General features: G+C 42.0%; 1 protein-coding gene across 2 annotated transcripts in view; it reads right to left on the bottom strand.

Annotated features, from left to right (window-relative positions):
* INIP (INTS3 and NABP interacting protein) overlaps positions 1-11,836 on the bottom strand; it is a 70,014-nt gene extending 58,178 nt beyond the window's left edge. The window contains exon 1 of one of the 2 annotated variants that reach the window (XM_078677609.1): positions 11,683-11,836. In XM_078677609.1, coding sequence (XP_078533735.1) covers positions 11,683-11,707 — 25 coding nt within the window. In that variant the 5' untranslated portion in view covers positions 11,708-11,836. Of the gene's footprint in view, positions 1-11,586 lie in introns of both variants that reach the window. The other variant, XM_078677610.1, reaches the window with a different exon arrangement.
* Between the last annotated feature and the right edge of the window lie 337 nt (positions 11,837-12,173).

The raw sequence follows: 12,173 nt of genomic DNA, 5'->3' as shown, positions 1-12,173 counted from the left end.
AAAAACTGAGCATGCAACTCTAATAGTCATGCTAATGGGTGCTACAAGAGATGTGAGCCTCGTTGGGAATTAGCCAGCGCCTTCAGTTGCCAGTGCAACCAGAAGCCTAGCTGACTGCTGTCTTGTGTTATCAAGGCACAGTATGAGCGCTTTATGCAAATCCATCCATTGCATTCAGTGGTCAGGGGAGAGCGCTCCTAGACCGAATCAGTGATAAATTATGCATCAAACAGTTCCAAGATGGCTGCTCGCTGAGATGTGTACAGAGCGACCATCTTGCAATGGTATTGTGCAAAGTGCACCCTTTATCTGCTGGTGTGGTTAACTTTTTATTGCAAGCATGTGCCCACCTTTTTAGACCATAATGTTTGCTTTCATCCATGCTCATTCCTTGAATTTATCTTGCATATGCTTGTGTGGTTTTGTTTTGGTTAGTGGGTGAGTGGCTGAATGCAAGTGTCAGTAGGTTGAGAATCGATGCATGAGTGTAAGTATCAGTAAGAGGATGGAGTGAATAGATGCATGAATAAATGGATGCTTGAGTGCAAGAATGAGGCAAAGCACATTTATTATTAGTTTAAAGTTCAAGTCTTTCTCGCCAGACTTGATCAATAACCTTAATATCCATGACTCTTCCCAGTCATTTTCCCCTCTGTCATAACCATAGCACCGAGTGACCAAACATGACCCCCTAGGATACTGGAAGCACATGGCATACAAAATCCATTATTGATCGCACAAAAAGATGTACACTGCATTGGAAAGTAGAAATTGATCTCCGGGGCGTGTAAATCTTCTTTTATTTTTCTTGCTTTTGTCATTTATTGTGCATACGGAGGTGACCGTGGCAAGACCGAAATGTGATCAAATTATTTCTTAAGCGCCTGTTACAGTTGAAATCCACTTAGCCGAGCCAGGTTTTTGGAGGTTCCAGCACTTGTTCTTGGTGCCATTTATATGCCACATATCTTGTCTTTAATGGCCAATGTAATATGTGCTGAATGGCTAAACACTTATAAGGTCCCAAAGGCGAGACCTATTGGCTATGCCAATGCTTGTTTACATCTGCTGACTGTTTTTAAAGCAAACATTCCATCAACTTTGCTCTATGCTATTGAATCTATACCTATAAAGGACTGGAGTTTTTTTAGATAGGATAGAAGGCCAGATTTTACGTAAATTGTGTAATTTTTATACACTAGTTCCATCAGCTGCTATTAGATTGGAATTTGGGCTAATAAGCACCCATATCCAAGGCGTTTCCAGAGTTTTACGTTGGGGATACCAGTTAAAAAATAGTGCACCTTTTTCACTATGAGGTTTCATGTGTCAAGATATCTTTGGTTGTATGGGGGGAAATATTCCTTATATCGTGACTTCTCTCTGGCACCAACATTTTTTTGTGTACAGGAAGAATCAGTGATTACCCTCCCGCTATTAGAATTTAAATCCTTTATAAAAAACTTAAGTGGTAAGATCAGTTTTAATAGAGATATTGAATCCTGTAATACTAAAGAAAGATTAAAGATAATAGCCATTACAAATTCCCCAAGACTTCCCCAGACATTTTATGGTGTGAAGGATGTTGCTTCAGCTCGCGGCTTTCTCTTTAGTCCAACAAATGAAGCAGTTTGTGTAAAACTGTTCAACTTTTTAAAGGAATTTATGTACATATTTTAATTGTATATCTATTCAAATGGGCTATCACTGAGCCGCTGCCCTATTATGTAGTCTTGATATTCTCTCCTCTTTTCGAATGTATTTCGCATTGTTTTGGCTACTATTTTAAATGCTTTTGCATAGGTGGGATAGGTATAGTTTTAGCTCATTATTCTGCTGCAAATCTAAAAAAATATTTCTACATAGAATTTGGATTTTATTCTGCATATAATGCTGCGGTAGCACAACTGATTTTTTCCAAGTTAACTGTTTGCTGAAGCTGGATTTTTTTAATTTTAATTATATTTTTGCACATGATCCGGCTGCTTTCCAATTGTTCTTTGCACAATTCAGGATATGCTCTGTTTCCTCATTTGTTGGCTGCTAATTCCAAACTTTATTCCTTGAAATTGCTATATGGTGAAAATGTTTACTCAGAATTGTTTGTCATTTAATGCGTTGTCACATGTTTTTATTGTATTTTATGTAATAATTGGTATGTATCCTTTTAAGTGAACCTCATTGGAGTTCTAAAACTTGAATAAATATTGAATTGACAAGTATGATTTCTCATTTCGCTGGCAGCACACTTGACACATGAAACAGAGTGGGGAGCAGACACTTTGTGCCATACAAGGCGATGGAGAACAAATAAACAACTTTCTGCAGTCCAACGTAGAGTAGGGAGCCAACAAATTAACATGGAAAGCTGAGCCAAGGATCGGCTCTGGCTTCAAGAGCCACTGTGCGAGCAGAGCCCTGAAAATATTTATCATCTAACTCGTGCAACAAACATTACTTTAGACCATGATAAGTTGTCTTCGGGATTCAAGAAAGTGTATTTCTTTAACACGCAGAAGCATTTCACCTTAGCACATCAGTTTATTTGCAAAGTATTTTTAAAAAGTGGGTGTTTTTAAACATGAACTGAAAAACCTGCCTCCCTGGGTCCTGAGGACCATGCTATAAGTGAACAAAGAGGCAAGTCAGTTATCATATATGCAGTATATATGTGGACTAGATTCTTAGTTTAGATACAGCAACTTCATAAGCTATTAAACACAAGACACTTTTTTTGTACAGCAAACATTTTGATCGCAATTGTTTGAAGATGGTCTTATATGTGATAACGAACAAAAAAGTAGCTCAGTGAGGATCACACAATTTGATCAAGCAGAAACTGATCCCAGGTTTCCCAGTTTCATGTTGTGCACTTCAGTCACTAGATTGCCAACTCTTACTGCCATCAAAGGTTAATGCTTTGGGCTGAATTCTTGAAGGATGTGATTAGATTCTGGTGACAGGCAGAATCCACCTTTTATTTTACACAGTTTTGCCAAGCGCTTTACAACAGGTACCATATATTTACGTTTTATCAGGGCCACTGCCAACAATACCATCCATCCATTCCTGCATCAGGCTCCCAGAGGCCACCGGTGCTGCTGAATCCTTGCAGGACACCCCCACTCAATAATAATGAAAGCAGCATATTAATGACGGCCTGCTCGGAGCTCTGTCATCCACTGTAGCAAAACCCAGGCAGATAAGAGAAAGACATTGCAAGTCCTTTCACACGCATTCTGCTCCTCCACCTGGCTTTGTAAGCTTGCAGTCACTGCAATTCAGCTCCAAGAAAGTGAGCATATTGTTGTGTCGTCACAAACCATCTCTTAGTCTTGCATGGAGTGAAGAGTGTGCTTTGGGAGAGTGAGCATGCCCTCTCATGCACGCATGCCACAATGCTTGCGAGTCTAAGCAAGTCGCTGTTAGGTTAGTTTTGTGATACATTAATCAAGGTTCAGGTGCAAGCACCGGAGATCAATTATGGTTGTACTCAGCTCAGTACGTGCACCTAGGTACAGTCTAGCCACAAGCAAGTCTCTGCGTTTCAGCATCACGTGTCTCTGATCTCGCCCCTTCTAGGCTGAGACGGCATAGATGCAGGATTGTCCCTTGGTCTGGGTAGGCCGCAGAAGGATGGAACAGCCAGATCTACAGTCCTTCAGTGAATGTAGGTAATGGAAGTCATTGAAGGCTTGTGACAGGCATCAGACTCACATGGGTGTCACAACAGCAAGATAGCAGTCAAAGGATGCACTTTGTAAATTAAGTAGTGGAGACCGTGATGTGCCAAAGTCTTGGCTACGATAGGGATGTCCACCATGGACATAGTTTTTGACTTCTGTGGCAACGTAATCTACAGAAACAGCTCTGGATTTCAGTGGCTACATTTACCCTGGGCACAACTCTTGATTTAAGCAGCAAGGTCAACCTTGATTGTTCCTATTGCAAGTTCGGCGGCCTGCCCACGATTTCCTCCTGGTACCACACTTCTGAAGAAACTGCACCCACCCTCTTGGGACTCGCAGATCACTTTTTGCCGTCTTCTCTCTCCTGGTAGACACTCTATACTACAATCTAGCAGTTTCTGGCACTACTTGGACAGTCACACCTCCTGGCCTGACAGGCTCTTTCGCTCTCTCAGCAGGCAGGCTGGCTTCCAGGAGCTTCAGGTCAGGGGTACAGCTCTTCCAGCAAATAAGGTTTCCAGTTGATGTACCCTCTCCTCTGGGAAGCTAGCTGTCACACAGACACCAGTTCTGGTTGTTGTACAGCAGTCCTCAAAGTATGCTGCGGAGTACTCTCTTCTTGGTAAAAGGACTTGAAACTGAAACAAAGATGTAAGTAGCTCCCACTTTTTGTAGTCAAATCAAATAAGGAATGTGGCTTCTTTGCCTGCAATCTCAGATTTGCAATAGTTCAAGTGCCCTCTCTAGGCTATGCTCCAGACAGCCTCTGAGTAGAGTGATGCTCTTCATAGCAGGGTAGTTTCCATCCTCGAGAACGCAAAAGAGAGGCCCAAAGAGGTGTGAAGGTTCTTAAACTGGCTTTTCACCAGCCACACTGAACAGTGATCCGGATGAAGACAAACGGCTGGCTTCACCTAAAAGTTCCCTCTCACCGTGAACAATTAGGACGAGATACCCACCCTAAACACCTACCAAACGACAGTACCACAGGAAAACTAATCAGCAGCTCCACTCAGGAGGTGCTGCTTAAGTGGATTTTAAAGGAGCCTTGTCGCCTCCCTCCATTTTCATGAATGAAAGCAATATTCTTCCACTGTCTGTGAAAACAATCTTACCTACATCTTGTGCACATGAGCAGGCTAGGGGCTAACAGAATTAGACCTGCAGACCTCCATTACTATGGCTCACCCATGCACATACTGCATGTACTACACAAGCCACAAAGACACATTATTCACTTAGATGTTAGTACTAGAATCTAGGTTACACATTGATGCAGAGGTTTAGAAAGTGGGTCCGCTTACACAGATAGAAGGTCTGATCACAACTGTGAATTCAGAAAACTGAGTATGCTGCTGCCACCACCCCTATACATGCTAAACCCATGACTGGGGCAGTAGTCCACTGCCAGCAAAATGAGAGCACAATTGGTGCACCATTCCAGCTCACAGGACAGATCCAGGACTTCATTTGAGTCAGGGACTTGGTAGGCCTCTGCACATGTTATATTAGCGTGAGCCTAGAGCCAAAATCAAAATCTGGGATATAAGTGAGTCACAGTCAAGCATTGAGAACATGGCAGCATGACTGCACAGCCCACAGGGAACATTCTCAGTCCAACAGCATGTACAGGCAATATTATGTTTTTCTTAAACTAATATGGTCTATCTTATGGTCTTTTCACTACATACATGTTTACTTGACTCCTATAAGTATGCTATTTTGTGCAGATTAAACAAGTGCATATTTATGTCTCAATGTATAATCATTGATGTGAATACACATTATTTCTGTCCATCTCTGCACAGTGCAAACATGCAGGAATAGCCGTTCCTCTCCCTCTAAATGGTGAGTAGCTTGGGTGTTTTCTTTTCTCTTCAAGAATGAGGAGTTGGTAGCAAGGAAAGCTGGCTGCAGCCAGTCAAGTGAACACTCCTTGTGACCGGATGGCTGCCTTGCTCAATGGAGACCTACCCTATGTCTTGGAGAGTTTACTTACAGGCTGTAGAGCTGAAAGTAGCCACAAGCCCTTAACCTGGGTCAGACTATTTGACTAGAGAAAGCTGGTTAGGGGCTTTAGACCTGATGAGAGGCATCAAGGTCACAAACAACTGCTCCACTGTTAGGTTTTAGAGCAAAAGGGTCCGCCCGCCATAATGACTGTAGTGGTAGCACCTTAGAAGATCCTGGTTCTCCGGAAGTACAGCTTAAGGCCTCCTCACCACTGGCCCTTGCTGTTTGGAGGGCAAACCTGCATTACGTTTCACCCACAAATTTCACTCTTTTTGCATCCCTTCCCCCTGCTCAACAACAATTCCAAAAGCTCAATACAGTTTACCCGATAACAAAACAGAAAAGTATCTACTGTCACTCGCCTTTATTCTCATCAAGGCTTCATCCATCCTTCATCAATGTTGCAAATGCCTGTGGGCCATCAGCATTGCCTACAGACTCATGTCAAATGACTAGCGCCACAGCCAATCTAGTCAGAACAGTCAACAACTAACTGAATATAGGTATTTTCCCAAAGGAACCCTAAATGCCTCACATAAAACTCTCCATAACCCAAGAGGCTTCGAGCCAAAAGATCCTTCTAACCGCTGGCCAATAACAGACTGATTGAAAGATCTGCCTCAAAACATACCTACATTCAAAGAAAAGAACCTGCTTTAAGATTTCCAAAATAGATTCTAATATGGCTGAGGCACTGAAGCAGCAGTGATTTTTCATGGCATGATTTTAAAAACAACAGTGCTTTAAACCTGGAGTGCAGCTACACCTATTACTTAATCTCCCTCTTACCTTTGATACTGTTCACCGTCCCAAGCTTCTACAGAGACTTAACCTCAGACTGCAGGGCGCATAACTGAAGCATAGTGCATCTTTTCTTTCAAACAGATCATCATCTCACTGCTCCCTTTATGTCAGCTCCCTTCATTTCACAACTAATGTAACTAATATCTTTACCCACCCCCTCTTTAACATTTACCTTAGATCTATATTGAACCCAATTTGCTCCTTCATTTTCAAGTGTTACTGTTAAGCAGCTATTAAACAACTCATACTAAGTATGAAAACTCATCTGACCTGGATTCATACTCAATCAGACAAAATCTCAAAGTCAACTAATGGATATCTAAACAAAGCAGAGTAAACACGTCACGAATCGAAATATCCACATTTCAGTAAATGGATCACACACCGCCCATCAACAATGACATCAGCAAGTAGGCCTGCCACCAAACAACTGAGCCTAAGTGTGAACTCTAGGAATAAATACGGACCTCAGTCTGTAACTCATAATAAGATTGTGTGTGTCAAATATGTTTAAACTGCAGTTTGACACTTCTTTCCCTCCCAGACAACTACAGAAAGACCCTTGTACAAACTATGGTAATAAGTCGCCTCCATTACTGTAACGGGCTCCTGATACAAGCTAACGAGGATGCCATAAACCGTCTACAGGTGGTACAGAACACGGCGGCAAGACTGATTCTGAATGCCCCTCCACGAACCCCCTCCAAGCCTTTACTGAGAGAACTCCACTGGCTGCCAATACGGCAACGTGTCAAATTCAAAACCTGTTGCACCGTTCACAAATGCTTGTTCGGAAACGGCCCCAAATATCTGAGTCAAATACTACATCCCTACAAACCTGAAAGATCCTTGCGCTCAAGTAACCAACTGCTGGTGAAAACCCCTCTTGTAAAAAAGACCAGACAAGGTGGACGTGCCTTCTCCTTAGTGGGGCCCACTCACTGGAACAACTTGCCCTTTAGCTTAAGGCAAACCTTGAACCACTCCACCTTCAGGAAAAAGTTAAAAACTTTACTATTCCTAGAAGAATAATTGGATCGTTTCTGCTTACCAGACTACAGCTCAGCCATTTCACCTCCTCTCTATAGACATTCTACGAGCATAGCGCGGAGATACTCCGTAAGGAGTCTATTCCTGCGCTATATAAGAAATTAAATAAATAAATAAATAAATATTGGCTATAAAGATATATTGGTTGAAATGCTGGTCCCGCTCCAGTGACTGAAGAGTTAGCCAGCAAGCCCACCCCCCTCCCCACCTGCAAAAGTCGGGTCTAGTTGCGCCCCTGTGCTTGCTCGTGCAATGGACGCGGCTAGAGAGCCTGGGTCCACACTAACATGGACCGGCTCGTCTCTTGCATGCCCCCTATATTTAGGTACTATGGATTTTATGATGTTGCAGGAGAATGCTGGTTCCCAGATGAAGTCATTGGACCAAACGTCCGTCAATCCAGTCTTCCATGACGCAACATGACAAAACCAAGGAGTTGTTTAATGATAACCAGAACACTAGGAGGTAAAAGGGATCAAATCCCCGATTACAAGATAAATATCAGTCGCTCGGTTTTATTAAACAAGATGCACAATTTTCTGTAGAAAGAACTCCGATGCAAATAAGAGAAAGTGGAATAAATGTAAAAAGTACCTTCTCATGTTAGATCACTTCTCCTGGCAGACAAACTTTATAATTGTGGTAGCTGAGAACGTATGGCAGTAAAAAGTGGGTCTGAGCACATGATACAGTGCACACCAACAGTTTCTGCGTCTATATGAAAAGTGAATGAATCTCTCAATCAGCTGGGAAGATCTGAGTGGGCCTAAGAGGTATGTCAACAGTAACATTGCTGTTGTTTTGCATGCCTAGTAATTCAGCATGAGACATGGAAAAGTAAAAAAGTCATCCTGTTATTGAAAGGGATTGACTTTAAGACCCGCAGTAAGAATTTTAATTTAGATCATCTGCCCTAAATGTGCAGAACAGCTGACCTCTTTATGTGTGTGTTTCTGATAGGGTACATATCACTACACACATACCTACACACCCAAAATTAAAAATAGCGAATTTAACAGTTAACTGTAAAGCAAGCATATTCCTGTTAAACTGATTGGAGTAAAAGGCAGGGCCGGACTGGGAACCCCCTGGCAAATTTTGTCACACCTGCCCCCCGTACAATTTATAGAGAGTGCAGCGAGCGAGCCTGACCACTACAATGGGGAGCTTTAACAAGAAAATCTGGGGAAACAAGTGGTGCATTCTACATTACATTTGTCATTATAGATTAAACTGTATTAGCTTTTAAAGCATAGAAAATGATGAAGTTGCTATGCATCAGGATACAACAATCTTTGCAGGAGCTCTTCAAGGAGTCCCTCACTATCACCCTCCAACAGTGCCTCTCTGCTCGCCATAGCCCCCCTCACATGTGCATTTTATTTTTTTAAAGCACCTCTTATACCAGTGTGGGGTTTACGTCACATAAACAATGAATCATACATGTGTAAAACAGTACATAGAAAATATTATATAAGGCAAAGGGGATTGCAAGGTGCAGGATTCATGTCATCCATACTGGTAGGCATCTTTTAAGAGTGTTTGGTCTGGAGAAGAATGAACTCAGGATTCAGAACATAACACAGTGATTAGGGTTGACTTTAATATTAATAATTAATTTCAACCAAAACAAATCTTTTTTAGCAACATCAGGATAATGAAAGACTGGGGGGGGGGGGGAAATGTAACTTTCTAACCTGTACCGTGCAGTTCGCATGCAGCTCTTTGATGGCAGTTCATAGCTCACTGTGCTAGATTACGATCATAGCTTATGAACTGCAAAGTAACACAAGAATCTCTATGACAAAAGCAGTAAGCCTCTAAGCTATGCACAAAAAATAGTCTTCTTCGATATGCATGGTGCATGTTCTTTGTAACAAGTATATTAACCCTCAACACTACTTAGAGGAGTCAAAACTGGTACTAGACAAAACTCCCTACACTCTCCAGCAGGTACATTAATCACCAGGGTTATCTTGACACTTTAATGTTGCCTGAAAACTGCTAAATACACAAGGAACTTTGCAGGGCCTTTAAAACTGCTGCACTGCTATAAAATCGGTCCATATTAACAAAACCGGACCCTCCCCATCCTTCCAGACTCCCAGGGAAACGCCCGATACGGCAAAATTCATCCTTGGCGATAGGGTGGATTGTCACTTCAGGTGAAAAAACTTCCTGTGACATCACTCTACTACATGACGTAGACACTATTTAGTTTGGAAGAATCTTCTATCACAGAAAATGGCACAGCAGAAGTCTTTTGAGTTTTTAACCAAGAGGAATATGCATGGTCCCCCTTACATTGTTTCACAAATGTGTTATGCATAACATAAAGCGGTTACCCTTGTAAAAATGTGTGTCTTGGCGATGAACCCAAACAAACACTCAGCGAATTACACAGACACCAGGAATAGTCATGCTTACAGGGGTTTTTCACTTGTAGGCTTTTTTAAGCGGCCATCTAGTTAATGATCCAAGATTGGGTATGAGGAAAAGCTTTTTTTGGATGGCCGTTTCAAATGTTTTAGTCAGGTTTTCAAACGCTAGCAAGATCTATTGCCACTGCTTGTTAAATGTAACTAACATGGACCCTGGGCTTTAAGTGGAACTTATCCCGATCTATATTCATAACCTTAACTTTACACACAGACACTGATCGATGTTTTTTTTAATACTGTAAAAATTCTTAAGAAAATCCATCTCAGTGATGTAATCCGTATGCACATTTCACAAGTTTTTCTTCACCTTGCATTCCTTAAGAGCAATTTGTTTTTCCATATGTGTGTGTGTAGTTTTTTTTTAATGCAACACAGGACTGTTTATATTGTATACTGTGAAATGAGTCACCTGCGGGTATTTTGGGGAGTACAGATTGTGGGTCAGTGTTTATGACAAGGGATGAATGAGAGCCCTGCAATTAAGTCTGAACGCAGTGCAAGTTTCTCACAGTGTCTGCGAGTCATACAGATGTTCCTACTCCATGCTCATCCTGTCCTTGGACTCTACGCAGAGCTCAGATGTCATGTGTGACAACTGTAATTACCATTTCAGGTGAATGTGCGTGATGAAGGTTTATACAGCTGTTAAAACCGTTCCAGTCCCCCCAAAAATACTGCGTTTTCAAGGAAGTATAGGGAATGTGTTTATGAAAAAGAGAGCTGGGGGCATGGGGAAGGGGAGATGATAGAGGGAAGTACATTTAGGACAGTGATTAAGAGGAAGGAGGTGACGTATGTAGATGGTGGATTTCAGAAAGTTTTCAAGAGAAAAAGGGCATATGTGCAACTGAGTAAACTGAAGCGAAGGGGAGAAGAGGAGTGATAAGATTTGAAAGACCTCTACCCTTCCACAGACTAGCAGTATTTAATTCACAGTCTCATATTTTCGAAACGGAAACACTTTCAAGTTCTATTTTGTATCAAATCATTGTTTTATTCCTTTGTTTGATGCTCCAGACAAGCACAGGTAAAGCCAGTAGACCTTGTTCGATTTAGGAATATTTGTTGTGTGACATGATTGGTGCAATTACAAAACTCACCTAGAGGCCCATAATTACAAAGACCATGCCTCTTGGAAAGGATTTCTGGTTGTTCTTCTCTGTCCACGTCCCTCTTTAAAGACCCTCAGTCCCCTTTTTCATACCACTTAAAACACTGCAAATACGATTCATTTGTTTATTTATTTTGTCACCGAGTCTTTTCTAAGCCTAATTGACCCCATTGCGTGTGTTGAACAGACGTGATTTACAAGAAGTAACAAGCATTGGCTGCCTTAGAATCAACACGCATCACATTATAAGGCAATTGCAAAGCATTATGGATAATGCTCGGTCCTTGGATCGATGGAGTAAGAGCAATTAAATATATAAAGACCAAAAGACCCTCCTTAATACAAATAAACAATGACGCTAAACGACCAGAATACAAATAAATACTAGCTAAAATGTGAGGGTTCGCTTAAGTTTCGCTGAGTATGTTATCAGAACTATAGTCAAAGCCATGTAGAAGGACAAGTTGTATATATTTACTTCAGTTGCCTTCCCAGAAAGCGCAGCTTTACCGTTCATCTGAAGAACACTCCAAGGTGCCCCTTGGTTGCTGTGCGGCATTTCAGGCGTACGTACCCGACCCTGCAGGAGCTGTAGCCATCTTTCAGACTGTCACCAGTCCCCTCACAGTCGCTCGTATTCACAGCCGTACTATCGGGTGAGCACCAACGCAGACATCTTTAAGTCGCACACAGAGAAGCCTGGTTTTCCTTCGGGGCGTGTCCATGTCACGTTTGTTACAGTGGCCTATAATAAAAGAGTACCGAGCTAGAGATAGTCCTGTTTACTCTTATAATTGGCCACGAATCCTGTCTCTTCTTCTCATTGGACCAGAGTGTGCTTTGACTACCTCTAATATGGCCGCCATTGATATATTTCGCTCCGTCTAGTGCTTGACCTTACAATCACCAAGTGATTGAAATGAAAATAGAAAACAGACTAAGTGATGGGTCCTCGTTCTGACAAATAGCAGTTCCCTGCATTTTTCCATCATTTGCGCCCTTGGGGCTCTGATTGGTCCCCATTTTCTCTGCTCCTATTGGATGCAGCTCAGGCAGGATGCAGGC

Source organism: Lissotriton helveticus, chromosome 2_1, assembly GCF_964261635.1.
Source record: "Lissotriton helveticus chromosome 2_1, aLisHel1.1, whole genome shotgun sequence".
NCBI classification, from domain to species: Eukaryota; Metazoa; Chordata; class Amphibia; order Caudata; family Salamandridae; genus Lissotriton; species Lissotriton helveticus.
Note: the sequence above shows the minus strand (reverse complement) of the source record. Positions and strands in the feature narration are given on the sequence as shown.